The sequence below is a fragment of the Pomacea canaliculata genome, linkage group LG6 (assembly GCF_003073045.1).
Source record: "Pomacea canaliculata isolate SZHN2017 linkage group LG6, ASM307304v1, whole genome shotgun sequence".
Taxonomy (NCBI): domain Eukaryota; kingdom Metazoa; phylum Mollusca; class Gastropoda; order Architaenioglossa; family Ampullariidae; genus Pomacea; species Pomacea canaliculata.
In genome coordinates, this window is record NC_037595.1 from 15,134,510 (window position 1) to 15,155,663 (window position 21,154).

Genomic DNA, 21,154 nt, shown 5'->3' on the forward strand with positions numbered 1-21,154 from the left:
GACGTCAGCGACCTTGGCCGACCGTGCTCAGAGAAACCCTTCGCTTCAATCTTTGGATGCTATGAAAAAGCTATGAAACTTGCTCTGGGGCTAATTCAACTACTGTTAAACACTATGAAGGGCTGCATTAAATTAATTGCGACAGTCAAAATAACTCAAAGCCTAAAACTGATGAGAGGTAAAGGTAAAATAAATGAGAGCCCAACAACGCAACGCAAGACAATGTTTAACTACAAGTAGGTTAGATTAGAGAGCACTGTCAGGTGGCTTCTGTGGCCTAGTGGTTAGAAACGACGTTTCACAACTGATAGGTGTTGTGTTCAAATCTTAGAGTGGGGTTTAGTTTTTTTTTGTTTTGTTTTGCGTTGGGATGTTTTCGTTCTCTAATATGCTCAATTTTCTATCAAGCCTTTCATGAAAACCTATTGATTGTCAAGCGAAACCATATAATCATATGTAACCATATAACGAGTGACCATTTATTTTGTTTGACGTGATCGACTATATGTTAAAATCTAGGTGGAGCTAATTTTTTATGTATTTTGTTTATTCTTTCCCTAATATGAACAATAAAATATTCTATGTCAACCATTTAATGAAGACCCACTACTATATACACAGCGATCTTAGAAATGGGGATGGGTGGGTGGATTATTCTTTTAAAGAGGGAACTATATACAGTATTAACTTTCTATCATCAAAACTTAAGTGAGCTGCAACTGTCGTGCTGTTCAGTCAAATGTTTGTGTGGGAACTAATGCATCGCAAGAAAGTTTGTGGGGAAGGGGTGATTATATATATAGGCATAAGTATATATATATATGTGTGTGTCAGGGGTATTAGAAAAAATATATATATAAGCAGATGTCTGTGTGTGTGTGTATGTAGTGGGTTTTATATAAGATTATACACAGCTAGATTACATTATTTCTCTTGGCAATCAATAGGTTTTCGTAATCTATAGCTGTGTACAGTCCTATCGATAGACACATAATCTCTACTATCATACTTTGATATTGAAATGTTCATATTTTACACTAACAGATGTTTCAAATTGCGTCAGTATAGTAATAATTATTATATTTATTATTATAGTAATAATATAGTAATAATTTTCGTAATCTAGCTGTGTACAGTCTTATCGATAGACACATAATCTCTACTATATCATACTTTGATATTGAAATGTTCATATTTTACACTAACAGATGCTTAAAATTGCGTCAGTACAGTTATAATAGTTATTGCTTTTGAAAGAACATATTTTTATTTTTATATGTGTGTTTCTTTCCACTCCTAGCTACTGCGAGATTAAGTTGTTGGATACGCTTTTGCGAAGTGATGTGTTATTTCAAACGATCGAGCTAGTATTCAGCGATCGATGGGTATATGTAAAGTTCACGTTTAAAACATACGAAAAGTAAAGGGCTGATGTATAGTGTAAGTGGTGACATTTTTAGTAAAGCTATGCACTAACTGAAAGGCAAAGGCAAAAGCTACGCTAAGCAAGGACTTCAGTCGCTTCCTTTCTAAAAAAATGAAAAAAAGCGTTCTCATATAAAATGCATAATATACGTTTCTCATATATTCATAGAGGGCTAGATGTAAAAAAAAAACAAAAAAAAAAAAAAAAAAAACAACACTCAACTTTTGCTTATTCTGTTACCCTAGTAAATAAAGATTTATCATTTGTCAGCAATAACAAAAAAGTTTTTGGTCCACCCTGGCTTTCATTCTGTCAGACATTTGTAAAACCATACTGAAACATGTATACTCAAAGTCCCAATAATTTAATCAGGACCCTAAGAGAACAAACTGTATGATACACAATAATGAAATATGTGATATATGCACAGTATATTTGAAGAACTATAATACACAGAAAGTAAATGAAGACAAAGTAATTAAATGTTCACTATGTACACAATAACAACTTTGATCTTAATTGTTTTTCACTGAATTTGCTATGATATTGGGAATTGGATTATTCTTATAAATTTTGTTAAAACATCTTTCTTAGTGCTACCAGATATTTAAACTTGTATGAGATTGGATTATCTCAGCAGAATTTGCAAAATAATTTACATCATGCTCTTTTCAAAAACTCCCATAAAAGTATAAAGTGGTATTCATACCCAACATTATTTAGATGGCATTTCTTTTGCATAAATATACATTTCACATAATGTAATGTTCTCAAATGTTCTTTACTCAATTTTGTTGAAGATTCAACAGCATTAAATAATTGTTACTGCAGTTTCTCATGTTGTTATCCATTTGTAGTAACTTTTAGTGAATGAACATAGCATTGAAATAATGGTAATTATATATCAGCTCATTGCTTTTCTCAACCCCATATTTGCATGAAAGGTTACATACAGTTGTACTAAAGCATCAAAAAGTGTTAGTAATACATATATCTACAGAGTAATTATCTATACACAAAACTGAGTCTATTTGTAGAAGAAGAAGAAAGGTTGCTTCAGGGAATGTAGCTTGCAGGCTCTGCCTTTCAGCACTACTGTCATCTGTGAGGTACACCTGAGGTCGTCTATTACCTCTTCCAAAAAAAGCATCAGATGGCAAAAGTTCTTTATACAGTAACAAAGCATTTGTTATTACTTCTGTTGCTTCAGAAGAAACAATAAGGTAGCCTAAAGGGAGTCTACCTGCAACACTGTGAGTGAAAAGAAGGAAAACTCTGAAGTCATACCTGTCCACCCCCCTGAGGCATCAATAAAAACGAGTTCACCACTTGCACGGTGCAGTGTGTGCATTCTCATCATGAGGGGAGTGCAGACAGCTATGGCTATCTTCCCTGATGCTGTTTGTTTTACCTTGCAGAACTCCCCATTTTGTTCTGCATTGAATGTCCTACAAGCTGTCTCTAGGCTGTCAATCAACTGTTTTGAAGAGGTTGGAGAGTATTTCTCTTCAAATATTTTCCTGTACAGCCTGAAATGTAGGGGGAGGAAGAAATTAAATAGTAAAGAGTGTCTTAAATTCTTTCTTTGGAATAAATTACAGTTAATTATTCAAATGGCTCAGTCCTTACATCAACCAAATACACATGTGATATTTGCTCATCAAAAGACGACTTTACTACAAGAGCTAAATAATGCTACAAGAATAAAATAAAAACAGATAAAAATTTAAAAAACTGACATGTTTCATGATTGCTCTGTCCAAACTAAGGATTCTATCCTGACATTCAACACCCCTTATAATAGAAGAAAAATAGCTCAATGGTCAAATCATAGACATTTTAGCCACTATTTACTTCTCATTTCTTCATCAAATCAATATTGCAGTTTCTGATAAAATTCTATAATATAATGAACTCCCAAAACCCTGATTGTAAGGGGATAACATTATCAATTATGCTGTGCTCTAATGCTCAAGGCACATATTTATGTGAACTTATTTTTAATTGTAAAGTAAACATATAAGAATGCACAAGTAAAGAAACACTAGGGACTTCAGGATTATGTAGAACGGGTGAAATTATGGTCAAGTCATATGTAAAATGCTATGAACATCTAATTATATTGACAAACCAGCTGCAGATATTAAGTACCTGTGGCAAAACTGCAGATCAGGACAAAAAGCTCTGTCAGCAGCCTGATAAATGTAATTTACTCCATGTTCCATATGGAGATCCATCTTATGAATTTCAAGTGCTGAAGATGGAGAGTGGCCCTTTGAAAAAAGCCCCTTGAATTTGGCGATTGTCTCATCATTTACATCCCTATGATGTAGAGAATCAGCACTATACAGACTATGATTGTGAGTGTGTTCAATTCAAGGCATGTAGGGAAATCTTTCAAAAGTGGGTTTATGTTCTTTGCTCTGCAACAAGGATGTAACATCTCACTGACTGTTCATTGCTACAAAAGTTACATAACCATACACCCATCACAGCTTCAACAATGATCAAATGTCATCTTCCCCATATTTACTATGTAAGTGTTGAACAAAAGAAGTGTTCCACATGGATGCACATACTAAAACAATACATACAAACATTTCTTAATTCAAGAGGAGTGCTTAGTACTATTAAAATTAATGACATACAGACTGTAGTTACTTTGTTATTGAACATTAACAGACAAAATATGTGTAAACTTAACATACTGCTTTGCCCATATTCATTATCTTTCTTTTGATCTTCATAATATTTACACTTCAAGAGTAGTACCTGCTGAGTTTCCCAAGCTGTCTCCATACAGCAGTTGTTAGCAGAGCTGGACATTCTGAATTCTTGGAACCAAGATGGCTGTTGGCTGTAGCAGAAACCGGGTTGGTATTGTGCTGGCATTGTTTATAAATATTTTTGCCCCCCTCCTTTGCTGGCACACAAGGTAGCCTTGCTTCACCATCTGTATTAAATATTGCCAGCAGGACTTCTTTTTCCTCCGATTTTGGTTGAAATTATGTCACTTGATACCTGTACCCAAGTGGTAAAATTTCCTGGAAAATTTAAAATAATGAGATAAGAATTTTGTCTGTAATTTTATAGCATTTGGCTAATCAAGCATTATAAATACATATAAATACAAACTTAATATAACACATTCTGTTTGCATCACTTTTACAGTAGTAAATATGAACACCACAGGAATAATTCCAGTGGTTGTGACTGTGATCTCCAGATCGCGCGTCGGGATTTTTAAAAAAATTTGCCATAAAGTTCCATGCTATTTTTCACTGGGACGTTTAGGAAAAAAAAATCAGCGTCTGGGTCTAGATTATAGTCAGAACTATAGCTTCTTGGAATTGTTCCACTAAGAGGTTAGCTTTTTCTTGGTTTGTTTCATATTTCAAACCATCTTTCAACAGGGTTGGCATGGTAGATCTGGGGCCCTGATTAAGTCGTTTAACCTTTTTCCAGCTGTCAGGTTGGCGTTTAGATTCAAAGATTCTGTAAACCTGTGCCAGTCCTCTTGTTTGGCTTGTAGGATAGTTGTTTTTTGTTTTTTTGCTATTGACTTTGATTTCCTGTATTCTACTCTGTTCTCTATTGTTTTATTTTTTTCCATATCTTTAATTTGTTTTCTGTTTCTAATCGCCTTTTTAACAGTCTTTATTCCACCAGGCTAGACCAGCATATTTATATTCCCTGCCGATGCCTCTTGGTGTTGCCTATTTGGCAGCTATAATGATGCTGTTTGTCAGTTTGTCTGTCTTAGTGCCTTGGTCATCGCCAGGAAGCCATATATCATTCAGTAATGTTATTGACTGGAACAGACTCCAGTTAGTTTTTTTTTGCATTAATTCTGAAAGTTTAAAGGTTTGGGCGATGTAGTTTGGTTATTTGCATGGAGATCATGATTGGGAAGTGGTCACTCACTAGGGTATCTTCCTCATAAACTTCCCATTTCAGGATATTCGCCAGTTCTGGAGTGCATACCGATAGGTCTATGGCTGAAGTTGAGTCTGTGTCACCCTGACAGTAAACATGAGTGGGTTGACCATTATTTAATAAACACATATTAGAAATATTCATTGCTTATTCTAACATTTTGCCTCCTTTGTCTGCTTTTAATTTGTCCCTATCCCAGAGTGGGTTTTTAGCGTTAAAGTCCCCTAGGATTATATTAGCTGATAGGAAGACATTGGTTAGATCATCTGTTGTTATTGTTGTATTTATTCGTGCTAGGGATGTATATGTTGGCTATCTTAAGTTTTTTTACCTGATGTCAAAGTGATTTCAGCTATGATTATCTCTATTTCTGGTGGAATACTTCAGTGACTGTCAATTCAACTTTTGACATAGATATCTACTCCTCCTCCTCCTTTGAGCGGTTTGACTTGTACATAGGTGGGAATTTATAGCCTGGAAGTGGTACTGGCCCTCGGGTGAAGTTTACTTCCTGCAGGAAGATTACTTTTAATGAAGTTTAATAGTTCATGTTTATTACTAGTTAGTGCCTGACTGTTCCACTGCATAAACTTCACCTGCGTGCTAACCATGCAGTAGTAAGTCCATCAGTCCTGACAGGGTTTGTGGCATAGCTATCAACACTGGCATTATCCTTTCTTTTAGGTTTTTATTTTCCATAATCTTATTGCTGTATTCATTTACTTTCCTCATTAGAGACATGACGACAGCTGAAAGATTGTCACAGGTCTCTGTCACAGAATCTGCTGTCTAAGGTGGGTGACTGTTTTGGTTAATGGTCATTGTCATTTCAGTAGTTTGGTTTACCTCATTGCGGTCATTAACTCAATCGCTGCTTAAGGCTTCTACTAGGTCACATTACCCTGTGCGCATGGAAATTGACCAATTTCAAAAAATCATAAAAAAATAACTGTAAAAGTTAGAAAAAAAATTGAAACTAATAATAAGAGATCAAACTGTGTGGAACAAAAATGTTTACATTTGAATCCTGCATAAACAGTCACTTATTATGTAATCCAAAGAAAATTATTAGGTAGGTGTAATTGAATTTTCAAAAAATGTTCACACAGGGTTGCACAGGATATATCCTGCTAGCACAAGTTACACCTCCAGGAATCACACTTTGATGACCGTATTGTAACCGGACTGACCGGCACCTATCGCTAACACCCTAGCGCCAAATCAGTCCGTTCCTCTTTTGTCGTTCCAGGGAAGAGGACGGAAGTTCCCTAGGAGAATTTTCCTCGCTACGAAAATTCTGGCTCTCGTTAGTCGGGTGCGTCGTCTAGTTCTTACGAGCCTCGCGTTATGTTCTTTCTCTTCTATACCTATTTCTACAAGCACCCGAACTACAGCCGACCTAGGAGCCCACAAAAGACCCTGCTTTACTTACTAACTATACACGTAAAGTGTCTTTTCAGTCGGTGTGTCAGTTTCGCCGGACCTTCTCGTGTGTTCTCTTCGCTTCTGCTGTGTCACGACTACATACACAGGGACAGTACACACCGAAAAGGACATAAAGATAAAAGATAAAGACATAAAGGACTTAAAGACATAAATTTATTTACAGCATATACAGGTCTACCAACAAAACAACTACTAAACTTATACTACCCTATCCTACCTATTTAGAACCTAACACCTAACTCAACTCCCAAGAGGGAGAGAAAAAGGGGGAAAAAAGAGACTGAGTGTAGCGAGCCGCTATTTCCAGCGGACCAGGGGCTTCGCATTTTGTACCGGGAAGCTTGGGTTCTACGTCACCCGCTGTTGCTGCCCGTCTCGCGCTGCGCGCCGCTCGCGCGACCACGCGTGGGGTGGAAGGGGGTGGGGGTGGAGGGACTAGGCCTAAACAGCGCTCCAGCTACAGTATATTAACTTGAAATGAATAAACATTGTTCTTGTCAAAAAAAAAAAAAAAAAATCAGATTGATGCATTTAGTAATATTATTATCGGTACGCTAAGAAGGTACAGAGCCGCACGAAAAAAAATCACTACGCAGCATCGAGTGCCTGCGAAGCAAATTTTCACCCGTGTTAAAAAATTTATATCTGTTAAACTACAAAAAAGACAAATATATGTGATACGCCATTTAAAAGAGCATTTTAAACACATTTGCGTGGTGTTAATTTCAAGAATTACATGTTCTGGTTTCTTGTAGTAAGCTCACATCAAAGATAGTAACTGTATAGAGAAGACCATTGACTGTCCGAGTGGAAGATCATGTCAGAAATTAAGAAAAATTTTTTTTTACATAATATATACAAGCATAAAGTACCAAACAAGTTCATATTTTATTTGAATATACATTAGAATTTAAATATTACTTACTGTTTGTGTGAGATGATAGTTTGAGTGGAATTAATTTTTTATTAAGTTTTTATTATAAGTTTTTATTATAAGCCAGTTGTTTTACCACGTCTGTTAATTTCTCCTCGTGGAGATAATAAAGTTAAATTGAATTGAATTGAAATCGAGCGACTCCTACAAATGTCAATATCCGCCTTATAGGTGCGCAGAAAGAGTTGCGCAGAAACGAGAAACCAATGCTACTTCCTGTTTACACTTCGTTACCATGGCCGAGTCGTTTACCCCATCTGTGTCCTGTCGAAATATGCAATGCGTACCCGATCTTTCGTTCAGAGATATTGAAGAATTTAGTTGCAGAAGCTCGTCAAAACGCAATCATGAGCATGGATACAATTATTTCGCCGAGAAATATATATTCAACGTATGGGGTAAGCAGACACTTTGCAGAGTGAATGTGTAATTGTGATTTCAGCTTTTTGTCTGAATGTGCCATTGACTATGTCAGTCTCGTAAATATAATTGCAAAAAATTAAATATATTCTTACATCAGAAATATATTAAAACATATACTGAAGTAGTTTGATGAGAGAAAGTTAATTTGAAGTAGTGGAAGTCGAAACGTGCATTGTTTACATTTGCGGTAAACTGACGTCTATCCAGGCTTTTTTTTTATAAAAAAAAAAAAAAAACTGGTTTACTGTTGTTTTATATAAGGTATTTTATCATTTGTGTCTGGTCCTGTGATGCTTTTTCTGTTTTTTTTTTCTGCACAAGGACTTATTCCGATTTAAAAAAAAAAAAGTACAGTTGCACCGAATCCCCAAAACGATGGTTGTCAAGCTGCATCTCGATGATACAAATCATACACGAAAACTGGAATTCCCCTCACACTTGAAGTTAGTGATGGTGAAAATTTTCTTCTCGCTAAAATAATTGTTAAAAGGCATAGTGAAACATAATTTCACCGGAGAGAGAGAGTGAAAAATAAACTTTCTTTTCCCAATGCAAAATTTTCTGAAATTTCTATGATAATGTTTTCATCAAAGAAAGCACTGTTAAATTGAAATTGTTTTATTGTGATTGTCAGGTCTCAGTCAGTGTCACAAAAGCAGTCTCTGATGGATGCTGCACATGTGCTAATGGCCAGAGTGGGCACTGTGGACATATTGTGGGCTTGCTGTACCAGCTTGCTCATTTTAAGATAAAAGGGAACAAACTACATTCCTGAGGTCATCTTGACAATGAAGAGGGATGGTCTGAGACTATTTCTAGGTGAAATATTTTTTGTCAAGTGTTTCTTATATTAAAAATAATAGAAAATTTAGAAAAAAAATTTGCCAGCAGGTATTACTTGTTTGCTGTCTAATATTCCATCATCTACATCAGTTTCTCATTTGCAGGATGCTGCAAAAACATCACTGCCCCAGACATGGCACATCTCCAGAGGAGAAAAGATAAGAGGGGAGGCAGTGGATGAAATCAAAATCCACAGCTTTAAGTCTGACAAGAAGTCAAACCATAGTATTTGCAATACATACAGGTACAATCCATTGTGTTCAGAGTTTCCATCTGCCCTTTGTCTTGTTGAGAGTTTAAAAGCTGCCACAGATAGTAAGTTCCTGTTGTTTGATTAAGAATTTTATTTCTTGTGTTGTACAAGATCTGCATAACGAGAACTTTATGCTTTAACAAAAGAGACGGTCAACATTTATACTTGACAAGAGCATACAAAAGATAAATTTCATTGTTTATTCTGTAAGAAATGATTCCAAATTTTTTGCATTCGGAGTATAATGAGCAATAATTTAGCATGCATTATATATACACACACACATCTATGTTGTCATACATGATAAATTACTCTTGCTCATCATATAATAATTAATAGCCTCTGTTGCAGTTGCAGTCTCTGCGCCCACGTTTTCACTGATGAAAAGGAAAAATATTTTACCACATGAAATGACTAATTTTGCACAATTCACTTAGCAATATTTGACAGGGGTGAACCTGCAGTAATTTCTGCAATCAGATGAACAGAAGTGAACCTACTGAATTCAGTAAGTGACAGATCATTTGCAAGATATTTTGATATACTGATTTTTTTTTTCGTCTCATGAATACACTAGGAATGGGAGTGTTTTGTGTTTTTTGCGATTTGAGTTGCGAGTTGTAAACTGAAAATATGTCTTGAGACTTGTTAATAGTCAAAGTGTCTGAAGAAGGATGACACAATTTCTATTGTTATAATGTGTTAATATTATTACATATTTTTTTAACAGAGATGATATTAAATGAGATTTATAAAAGCACTTTGCATTTATCTTTGTATTTCTATGTGTGATTTGGACAGCAATCTCCATGCACATCTGAACTGATCAATACTTTTTTCTTTAAAATACACATTCTCATCTTGTGTAAAGCAAACAGGTAGTTCACAATAAATGAGATTAAAAGACAAAACAATTCAGACAGTTGTAGCACGGTTGCATACCAATTTTAAAAAAACATAGAATGCAATATCCTTATACAGAAAAATGATGAAGTAATCACACTCTGTCTGTTTTCATTACGAGATCATCCATTAATACAATGCAACAAAAGTTTACCTCTGATTTGTGTTGGCATTTGCTTGTGACATGGGATGGCGCACTGCAGGCTGATTTCTTTCTTTTCCACATTGAAAGTTTTTCCATGTAAACAAACTTGGTACAGCATCTGATTTAAGTCTTCTTTGTTTTCCTTTTAAGGTCAAAGGGCGAAAATCTTCTGGCACAAAAAGCCTGCTACAAACCCTTGTCCAATTTCTGATCTGAGGAAAAAAACATATAGTCATGTTATCATAAACATTTACATGTATGATTTTGTGCTTATGATTTTGTCTTTAAGCCGTTTTTTAATGATATTCACATCATTACTTTTAATCACTGTTGACTATGTTGTGAAACTAATAATCTTCTTATGTATGATAGAGTGTAAAGGAATGGCAATTGATTCAAAATTAATTAGTCATGCAGCAGCAACAAAGATATAGGTTTCACTACAAAATAAGTTGTAATACTGGGAGCCAAGATGGCTGCATAATTTTGTGCTCCTACTTTTTCAACAAAACTTCATCTCTTTTCAAAACGTTTTGAGCTACAAAATCAGTAATGGAGTAGGTTAACTCAACTCCACTGCCATTCACATCGGAAAAATCAAGAATATGTCGAAAAACAACTAAAAACCACTTTGATGTGTCGTCCGACTCTTGTTCAACGAAGTGCAAGTAGTTGAGTCAAGCACCGACTCAAGCCAGGACTTATCGACAGTTACGAGAGATAGGAAAGAAGATCTGCTGAAGTATGAAGGGGTGAGGCGATGTTGATGTTGATTGGAGCTGTCGAACAACAGGTACTCGTGGTTAGAAAACTGGGAGTGAATAATTCGTTTGCGATATAGTCAGTAAGCACCATCTTGGCTATCATTGTCTCAAAAATTGTCTCAATTAAAATTTATTGTGGTTGAGCACGGCGGTAGCCTTGTGTGGACCTCCTATGGCCCGCTCCAACGAGCGTGATGTCTTAACTGATATCCAGACATTACTCAACAAACAAGAGGAAAACATTAAACACCACATAGACGAAGTTAGAGACGAATTGAGACTTTTCAAATCGGCCATTGATAAACTGTTTACGGAGTTACAGCAAGTTAAACAAAGGCAAGAGTCACTCGAGCAAAACACCGAGAGACTAAAAGATCATGTAGATCAGTCTCTCCAGGTCTTTGACGACAAGCTCGACAAGCTCGAAGGTTTCTCACGCAGAGACAACCTGAAGTTCTTCGGGATAACAGAAACTGGAGAAGATTCATGCGAAACCTGTGCTGCTACGATAATAAACCTCCTGCAAGAAACAATTCCAGGGAAAGTGTGGCAAACTACTGACATCGTGCGAGCGCACAGAGTCGGTAAGAAAATTGTGCCAGCAGGACATACCCGAAACAGGGAAATCAAACCACGCCCCATAATTGCTAAATTCACTCGATGGTCTGACAAGTTGGATATACTTACCAAAGCACGAGAGAAACTGAGAGCAAAAGGTGTATCTGTGGCTAGTGATCTTACAGAAAGACAACAGTCGATCATAAAGTGTTACAGAAATAGCGGGGTTCGTGCGTTCTACAGGAGACCGGCTCGTCGTTGGAGGACCCTTATACCAAAATACGAACAGACAACAGGAAGAGAGGGTGAATCCTCGAACCAACGCGGACAGATCCCCCTCTCAGCACCAGGCAGCCCTACAGCAACAGACTGATGAATACACACTAGTAACAGCGCAGCGGAACAACGGAGTCCGACAGCACCGGAGCAGCCAGTCTTACTTACCTCTACCTCTGCGGAACTGCTATCTACCTCTACAAACAGATGAGGAAGAGGATAACACCATATTACGGGCCGATAAGCATGGGGAGCAAATAGACACGAACGAGGCTACTCGCAGAGGTAGCATTATCAACAACCTACAGATGATTCCGACTGCTATCTTGCCCACTAAATGCCCTGCTGAATCCAACACTACCAAGACATCTACCGGCGATAATACAAAGGGGAAGGACACACCTCCGTACACCAGTGCAACAGAGGCCAGACAGCCGATGTCAGCGAGTGTCCACCTGACAGCAATGTGCAAGTTTCGTCCCCACACCCCGCATCGGTGTCCCCATCTAGTCGTGACCCTGAAACCACGCACGGGGTACCCGTGCAGACTAGCCGGGTAGAGACAAGGAGCACGACGGCCGGATATGCTGAAAAGGTCAAAGGGACACAACTGCCGATGACAGACGACAGCACATGCACACCCAGAGCAAGAACGGAGGTGCAAGCGGAAAGGGGAAAAAACAAGGCTCTATGGACAGTTACATAAGGGAAGATAGTGCAACAAGATCGCAACCGAAGTGGAAGTAAAAAAAGACTGGCCGTCAGGCAAGGCGTTTGACTTTCTTGACTTTAATTTAGAGGGCTAAACATGACTAGCATTAAGGTTTGTTCAGTTAATTGTCAGGGACTGGGTAACTTACAGAAAAGGAAAGATGTATTTAACTATATTAGACAAAAAAATTATTCAATATATTTCCTACAAGATACACACTTTGACCCTAAGCAAGAAAGGTATATTAGATCTGAATGGGGGTACACCTGCCTTTTTGCATCCAATAATACCTCCTCTAGAGGTGTTGGAATTTTATTTTAAAATAATTTTGAATTTAAAGTTAATAAAGTGTATAAAGATGAGAAAGGAGATTATATTTTGGCAGTAATAGAAATTATGGGCGAGAACCTCTTATTAGTCAACATTTATGGACCAAATAAAGATAACCCAGAATTTTATGTGAAACTAGAATGCTTAATTCAAGATACGCAGATTAGTAAAGTAATAATAGGGGGAGACTGGAATCTAGTTATGGACCCTAACAAAGATTACCATAATTATAAACATATAAATAATCCTAAAGCCTGCGTAAGTGTAGAAACATTAATAGACAATTTAGAACTAATAGATATATGGAGATATCTGAACCCAGAAATAAATCGATACACCTGGAGAAGATCCAACCCTTTACAACAAAGTAGGCTGGACTTTTTTCTTATTTCAGAATCCTTACTTCAATATGTAGCTGAGGCAGATATTGAATTTGGATATAGATCAGACCACTCAATGATTACTCTTAATCTTCAGTTTGGGGATAAAATAATACCTCGCACTTTATGGAAATTTAATTCCTCTCTCCTAAAGGAAACTCAATATGTAAAGGAAGTACATGAGACCATTGACAGAGTTGTAGAACAATATGCTGCACTCCCTTATAATAGAGACAGCTTATCTAAAGTTACAGACCAAGACCTACAATTAACAATATCAGATAAATTGTTTCTCGATGTACTACTTATGGACATTAGAGGAAAGAGTATAGCCTACTCAACAATGAAAAAAAAAAACCATCTGAGTTAGAAAGAAATTTAGAAAAAGAAATTAAAGTGCTAGAAAATGAACAAAATAAAAATAACTCAATGTTGGAGGAAAAAGAAATAGAATTAAGATCCCTTAGAGAAAAGAAAATGGAAGGGATCATAATAAGGGCAAAGGCAAAATGGTTGGCAGAAGGAGAAAAAATTAGTAAATACTTTTGTAGCCTAGAGAAAAGAAACTATGTCAATAAAAGAATTATGAAACTCATTAAAGATGATGGAAGTTGTATTACAGATGCAGAGGAAATAAGGACTGAAACTAAATTATTTTTTGAAAGGCTATATCAAAAGGGAGAAGTAGAACAGTGTGGATTAGATGAGCTAATTAATGGTATTCCTAAATTGCCCGTCATGGTGGCAGAAGCTCTGGAAGGAGAAATCACCATAGAAGAAGCAGGAAATGTCCTTAAGAGTATGAAAAATGGGAAAAGTCCAGGAACCGATGGGTTTACAGCAGAATTTTTTAAGTTTTTCTGGAAGAAATTAGGGTCATTTATCATAAGATCACTCAACGAGGCTTTCAGAGATGGGGAACTTTCACATCCTCAGAAGGAAGGACTCATTAATAATTAAGGGTGATAAGTCTAGAGAATTTATTAAAAACTGGAGGCCGATATCCCTCTTAAATGTGGTCTATAAAATAGGTTCAAAGTGTATAGCCACGCGTATTAAAAAAGTACTTCCATTACTGGTCGCAGATGACCAAACAGGATTTATGGCAAATAGATACATTGGGGACAATATTAGATTTATATATGACCTGATAGTATACCTTGACCACAAAAATCTACTGGGTTTATTGCTTAGTTTGGATTATGAGAAAGCGTTCAATACCATAAACTGGTCCTTTATGCACAAAGTATTAAGGACACTTGGATTTGGGACTGATATCTGTAACTGGATAAAAACATTCTACCAAAACATTAAGTCAGCGGTTATGGTTAATGGAAGACTATCAGATTGGTTCGAAATAAAACATGGATCTACATCCAAGGGGATCCAATATCACCGTACCTATTCATACTTTGTGCTGAAGTCCTAGCAGTAATGATAAGGAAAAATGCTAGCATAAGGGGTATTAGAATAAATGAAAAAGAACACAAAATATTACAGTTTGCTGATGACACACAAATCTTTATGGAAGGCGACGAATTATCTTTTAATAACGCTTTGGTTACATTAAATAAATTCACTAGAATGTCAGGACTGCAGATAAATTTTGGAAAAACAGAAGCTATCTGGTTAGGAAATAGAAAAAATTCACCCATAAAATAATTTACACTCTAAACTTTAAGGAAAAATATGTTGAAATGAGGAATTTAATGAAATCTTGGCTTAAACGAGTTATTACACCAATGGGAAGAGTGGCTGTGCTAAAATCATTAATACTATCAAAATTAATTTATTTATGGATACTGCTGCCTAATCTCCCTATCCAAGATATACAAGAACTCCAAAAGGAATGCTTTAACTTTGTGTGGGATGGAAAACCTGATCGAATAAACAGGAAAGTTGCAATGAAAACTGTTCGTAATGGTGGCTTAAATATACCCAACATTTATCAATATATAAAAGCGCTAAAGCTAATATGGATTAAAAAGCTAAATGTCACTGAACACCAATGGAAAGATGTAGTGATAAAGATATACCCAAAACTCGTATAGATAAATATGTGTACTGTAACACACAACATAAAAATAAATTTTGGAAAGATGTATTAAATGCTTATAAGGAATTCTATTATTATGTCAAGCCAGAGACATCAGAGGAGGTGATGGCAGAACCAATACACTTAAACGGTAGATTTCAGCTTGGCCAGAAGGGTATTTTCTTCAAAAACTGGGTTAATAAGGGGTTATATAGAATTCAACATTTCTATAATGAATCTGGTGTACTTTTGTCCTGGGTGAAATTAATGCCAAGTATGGAACAACAATAGATATAGTTACGTACATGGGCTGTGCAAAAATAATTAAAAATTTGTTCAGTCAATGGGCATTACAATTGGGAACAACACTGTACAAGAAACATTAAAAACTATTAAACTAATTAATTCTATAAAGAAAGGTTCCAAATATTATTACAAAATATTGACAGAAAACACAGTCAGGCCCAAATGTTGTGAAAAGTGGGAAAATAAAATAGGGGCCCCAATTACCCTGGAAATTAATATTTTCCAAGGTTCAAGGAATAAAAGATATTAAACTGAGATGGTTTCAGTGCAGAATTATCCACAGAATTCTAGGTACAAACTCCCTGGCAGAATATATGGGGATAGAAGTTAATAATAAATGCACTTTCTGTGGCAACGAAAGGGAGACAATTGAACATCTATTTTGGCGCTGTAAGGCAACCAAACTATTTTGGACAAGCCTAGAAAAGGCAATAAGGGAAAAATGCTCTAAAAATAATAAATTAGCACTTAACGAATCTGTAATACTATTTGGATATGAAGCAAACTGTCCAATAGATAAGACGTTAGAGAATATACTACTAGAAGCAAAATTTTTTATCTATAAATGTAAAATAGAGAAGAAACAGTCAGACTTAAGAGTTTTTATTCTGCAGTTAAATAGAAAATACAAGATTGAGGAATTTAGCGCACTTGTTAATATGAAATTGCAGGAATTTATAATAAGCTGGGCTGATTATATGAATTTTATGAGTTTATCTGAAAATATATAATTTCACGACTTTGTATTAAAAAAAAAACAACAAAAAAAACAAAAAAACAAAAAAAAAAATCAATGTGACTGCCTGGTGGGGGGAGAGGTAAAACAAGAAAAGTAAAATATATTTAATTTGTTCTGCATTTAGTTTTAAAAGTCCTATTTTCTCTCAACAAACAAACATCTGGGAGGTTCAGAGAAAAATAATTAAATGTTAAACAGACATTATTTCCTCCATATTCTACCAATGATCACGTCAACTACTGTGCAACTTCTAATTGTTTTTATTGATATGTTATTTATGTGGGTACTGTTTATTGATTTGTTTGCAGTCCTATGCTCCAGTGAGGGCAAACAGGACTAAGAAGTCTGTTTAGTAGTGATGCAAACTTTTGGAATGAAAATAATGATTTCATGTCAAAGTTTCAGTGACTAACATTTTGTTTAAGTTATTTTTGGTGTTAACCAAGATGGGTCATTTAATATGTCATTTCCAGAGTTTTTCTTGTGTGAATATTTTTTATGTGGATATTTTCTGAGTTTGGGAAATGGTCAAATTGTGAATGAAACCTATGAGTACTGCCCAAATTTTGCCACTTGTAATCATGTGGTTGCCACATGTTATTGGACAGTATTGGCATTATGCTTTCTTGGGGAAACATTTAATCTCTCCTACTGGTCAGTTGATACTTCAAATGGGAGTGCTTATCTCTGTGGGCTGCTGAAAAGTTTAGTACAGTTTACTCCTTTTGCATGTCTCTCAGTCTCTGTCTATGCTCTTTTGTGTGTGCATGCACACCCTTCTTTTTGAATGCTGTATAGATGCACAGTGTTCAGTCCTAAACAAATTTTTGCAGTACCTTTTTTTTTATAGGTCAATTTTTGCCTGTCAATTTCTGACACAAAGCAACTTTTGTGTAATGTTTTGTGTTTCATATTATAAGATACATTATTGGTGGAGAAAATAAAAAATTGAAAAAAAAAAAAAGAAAAGTTAAAAAAAGTTGTATACTGGTAATATATGTCAGCCTTTTTGAACATTTCTGCAGCATTTTAATATAACAGCACTTTAATAATACAATGTAATGCGTTTTCAGTAATACGAAATGGCTATGCCCACATGATGTAAGTTTAAACTACGAGCACAATAGGTATTCTGAAATCATAGTTTTAAATCAATTAGAAAGATTAACGATGATTCAGATGGCATGGAAAAAAGTGATGTTGCGAAAGAAGAAAAAGACTAATAGTGATAGGGAATTTGAAACCTCGATCATGCTTACCCGAAAGAGTGGCCCTTCGTCTCTTCTTACAAGCCAAATCTTCTTCATTTGTTCATCTTTCGGAATTCCATGAAAGGATAATGTTAGACATTTGTAGGCTTGAACTGTACATTGAGGAACACAGCAAAATCGACCATCATTGTTATTTTTAAGAGCCGGTCGGCATGGTCGAAGAACGCTACGTGCATCAACAGTAAACATCAACACCGGAAGTGGTCTGGAGTTTTTGTGGGGTGAAGGTCATCTGCATGCATAATTTTCCGAAATCGTCCATAGCGGTTAAAGGGAAGCAATCGTTGGAAGAACAAGTCCTAACGATTCCCGTGTTTTCTCCCTTGTGTATTCGTTCATTTAGAGTTGTGCGTGTCTTTAAAAAATAAAGCAATGCACCCATCACAGATGGTTGACGCGCAAGCCTAAAAAGCCTGAACCTCCACCGGTGATGTACGCGCTCTGTTTCAGCTTCTTCTATGGGCTGTGAGGCTGGGACCAGTTCTTGTGGTGGGGTAACTGTCTGGGGGGCCGGTAGAGGAGAGGTTTGCTGTTCGTTCGTGGGTTCCTCAATGCCGGCGCGGCGGATATTTTTGTACGCCCGCGCGCAGATTCTTAGTCGAAGCGGCGGGCGAAAAAAAAAACCGCCGCGTTTTTACATTATTATTATTATTTTTTTTTTTGCGTTTACAGCGCTTTTTTTCGTAAAGAAATCGCTTAGTTACGATAGCTTGTGCATTTCTGAACACAGTTACTTCCCTTGTAAAGGGATGGTACTCTGTTTTGACTGAACTATCGTCAATTTCCCAGAGTAACCCTTCTTGAAAAAAAATGGCGAGACGATGTACGTGAAATGTGCGTCTAGATCTCCGATCTCCGAATTCTGGCATAATTTGTGAATTTCTAAGGACAAGAACAATGTGTGTGCATTTCTTTTTAGTTTTCAAAGATCCTATTTTACACATTTTGAATTATCATTATCAATTTGAATTATTCTTCTAGCTGTTTTAGGGTTTTTTTTAAAATAATTTTTTTGAAATTCGGTAAAATTCGTAACGTGCTGGAAAAAATTTTCCGAAATCGTCCATAGCGGTTAAAGGGAAGCAATCGTTGGAGGAACAAGTCCTAACGATTCCCGTGTTTTCTCCCTTGTGTATTCGTTCATTTAGAGTTGTGCGTGTCTTTAAAAAATAAAGCAATGCACCCATCACAGATGGTTGACGCGCAAGCCTAAAAAGCCTGAACCTCCACCGGTGATGTACGCGCTCTGTTTCAGCTTCTTCTATGGGCTGTGAGGCTGGGACCAGTTCTTGTGGTGGGGTAACTGTCTGGGGGGCCGGTAGAGGAGAGGTTTGCTGTTCGTTCGGGTTCCTCAATGCCGGCGCGGCGGATATTTTTGTACGCCCGCGCGCAGATTCTTAGTCGAAGCGGCGGGCGAAAAAAAAAAACCGCCGCGTTTTTACATTATTATTATTTTTTTTTTTTTTGCGTTTACAGCGCTTTTTTTCGTAAAGAAATCGCTTAGTTACGATAGCTTGTGCATTTCTGAACACAGTTACTTCCCTTGTAAAGGGATGGTACTCTGTTTTGACTGAACTATCGTCAATTTCCCAGAGTAACCTTCTTGAAAAAAATGGCGAGACGATGTACGTGAAATGTGCGTCTAGATCTCCGATCTCCGAATCTGGCATAATTTGTGAATTTCTAAGGACAAGAACAATGTGTGTGCATTTCTTTTTGGTTTTCAAAGATCCTATTTTACACATTTTGAATTATCATTATCAATTTGAATTATTCTTCTAGCTGTTTTAGGGTTTTTTTAAAATAATTTTTTTGAAATTTCGGTAAAATTCGTAACGTGCTGGAAAAATTTTCCGAATCGTCCATAGCGGTTAAAGGGAAGCAATCGTTGGAGGAACAAGTCTAACGATTCCCGTGTTTTCTCCCTTGTGATTCGTTCATTTAGAGTTGTGCGTGTCTTTAAAAAAATAAAGCAATCACCCATCACAGATGGTGACGCGCAAGCCTAAAAAGCCTGAACTCCACCGGTGATGTACGCGCTCTGTTTCAGCTTCTTCTATGGGCTGTGAGGCTGGGACCAGTTCTTGTGGTGGGTAACTGTCTGGGGGCGGTAGAGGAGAGGTTGCTGTTCGTTCGTGGGTTCCTCAATGCCGGCGCGGCGGATATTTTTGTACGCCCGCGCGCAGATTCTTAGTCGAAGCGGCGGGCGAAAAAAAAACCGCCGCGTTTTTTACATTATTATTATTATTTTTTTTTTTGCGTTTACAGCGCTTTTTTTTCGTAAAGAAATCGCTTAGTTACGATAGCTTGTGCATTTCTGAACACAGTTACTTCCCTTGTAAAGGGATGGTTCTGTTTTGACTGAACTATCGTCAATTTCCCAGAGTAACCCTTCTTGAAAAAATGGCGAGACGATGTACGTGAAATGTGCGTCTAGATCCGATCTCCGAATTCTGGCATAATTTGTGAATTTCTAAGGACAAGAACAATGTGTGTGCATTTCTTTTTGGTTTTCAAAGATCCTATTTTACACATTTTGAATTATCATTATCAATTTGAATATTCTCTAGTGTTTTAGGGTTTTTTTTAATAATTTTTTTGAAATTCGGTAAAATTCGTAACGTGCTGAAAAAATTTTCCGAAATCGTCCATAGCGGTTAAAGGGAAGCAATCGTTGGAGGAACAAGTCCTAAGATTCCCGTGTTTTCTCCCTTGTGTATTCGTTCATTTAGAGTTTGCGTGTCTTTAAAAAATAAGCAATGCACCCATCACAGATGGTTGACGCGCAAGCCTAAAAGCCTGAACCTCCACCGGTGATGTACGCGCTCTGTTTCAGCTTCTTCTATGGCTGTGAGGCGGGACCAGTTCTTGTGGTGGGGTAACTGTCTGGGGGCCGGTAGAGGAGAGGTTTGCTGTTCGTTCGTGGGTTCCTCAATGCCGGCGCGGCGGATATTTTTGTACGCCCGCGCGCAGATTCTTAGTCGAAGCGGCGGGCGAAAAAAAAAACCGCCGCGTTTTTACATTATTATTATTATTTTTATTTTTTTGCGTTTACAGCGCTTTTTTTCGTAAAGAAATCGCTTAGTTACGATAGCTTGTGCATTTCTGAACACAGTTACTTCCCTTGTAAAGGGATGGTACTCTGTTTTGACTGAACTATCGTCAATTTCCCAGAGTAACCCTTCTTGAAAAAAAATTTTTTTACTTTATCTACCCGATTTTGTATGGATTAAAATAATAAAAGTGAGCTCTCAAGCAATTTTCAGGTAGGATTGTTCCTATTTTACAAAGTTTGATTTATCATTATCAATTTGAAATTCTTCTAGCTGTTTTAGTTTCTTTTTAATAATTTTTTGAAAAACGTTAAAAATCATGCGTACCGGTGTGTAAAACTGCCTCTAGCTCTTCCGTCTTCATAGAGTGCTGTAGCCTGTCTAGTCCAGTATCCGTCTTTGGAGGAATTCAGAGCATCCC

General features: G+C 36.7%; 1 protein-coding gene and 1 long non-coding RNA gene across 2 annotated transcripts; both read right to left on the bottom strand.

Moving 5' to 3' along the window:
* Positions 1-1,296: 1,296 nt before the first annotated feature.
* Positions 1,297-6,536, bottom strand: LOC112567113. The gene is made up of 3 exons (XR_003099748.1): positions 4,199-6,536; positions 3,578-3,849; positions 1,297-2,955 (listed from the first exon to the last, which is right to left on the bottom strand). It is a non-coding gene; the product is annotated as an uncharacterized LOC112567113 (long non-coding RNA).
* A 2,911-nt stretch (positions 6,537-9,447) lies between these two features.
* On the bottom strand, positions 9,448-17,900 carry LOC112566737. The gene is made up of 3 exons (XM_025243076.1): positions 17,669-17,900; positions 10,319-10,521; positions 9,448-9,638 (listed from the first exon to the last, which is right to left on the bottom strand). Exons 1-3 carry the CDS (start codon positions 17,867-17,869, stop codon positions 9,548-9,550), a joined length of 495 nt encoding a protein of 164 aa, XP_025098861.1. The 5' UTR covers positions 17,870-17,900; the 3' UTR covers positions 9,448-9,547.
* Positions 17,901-21,154: the final 3,254 nt, after the last annotated feature.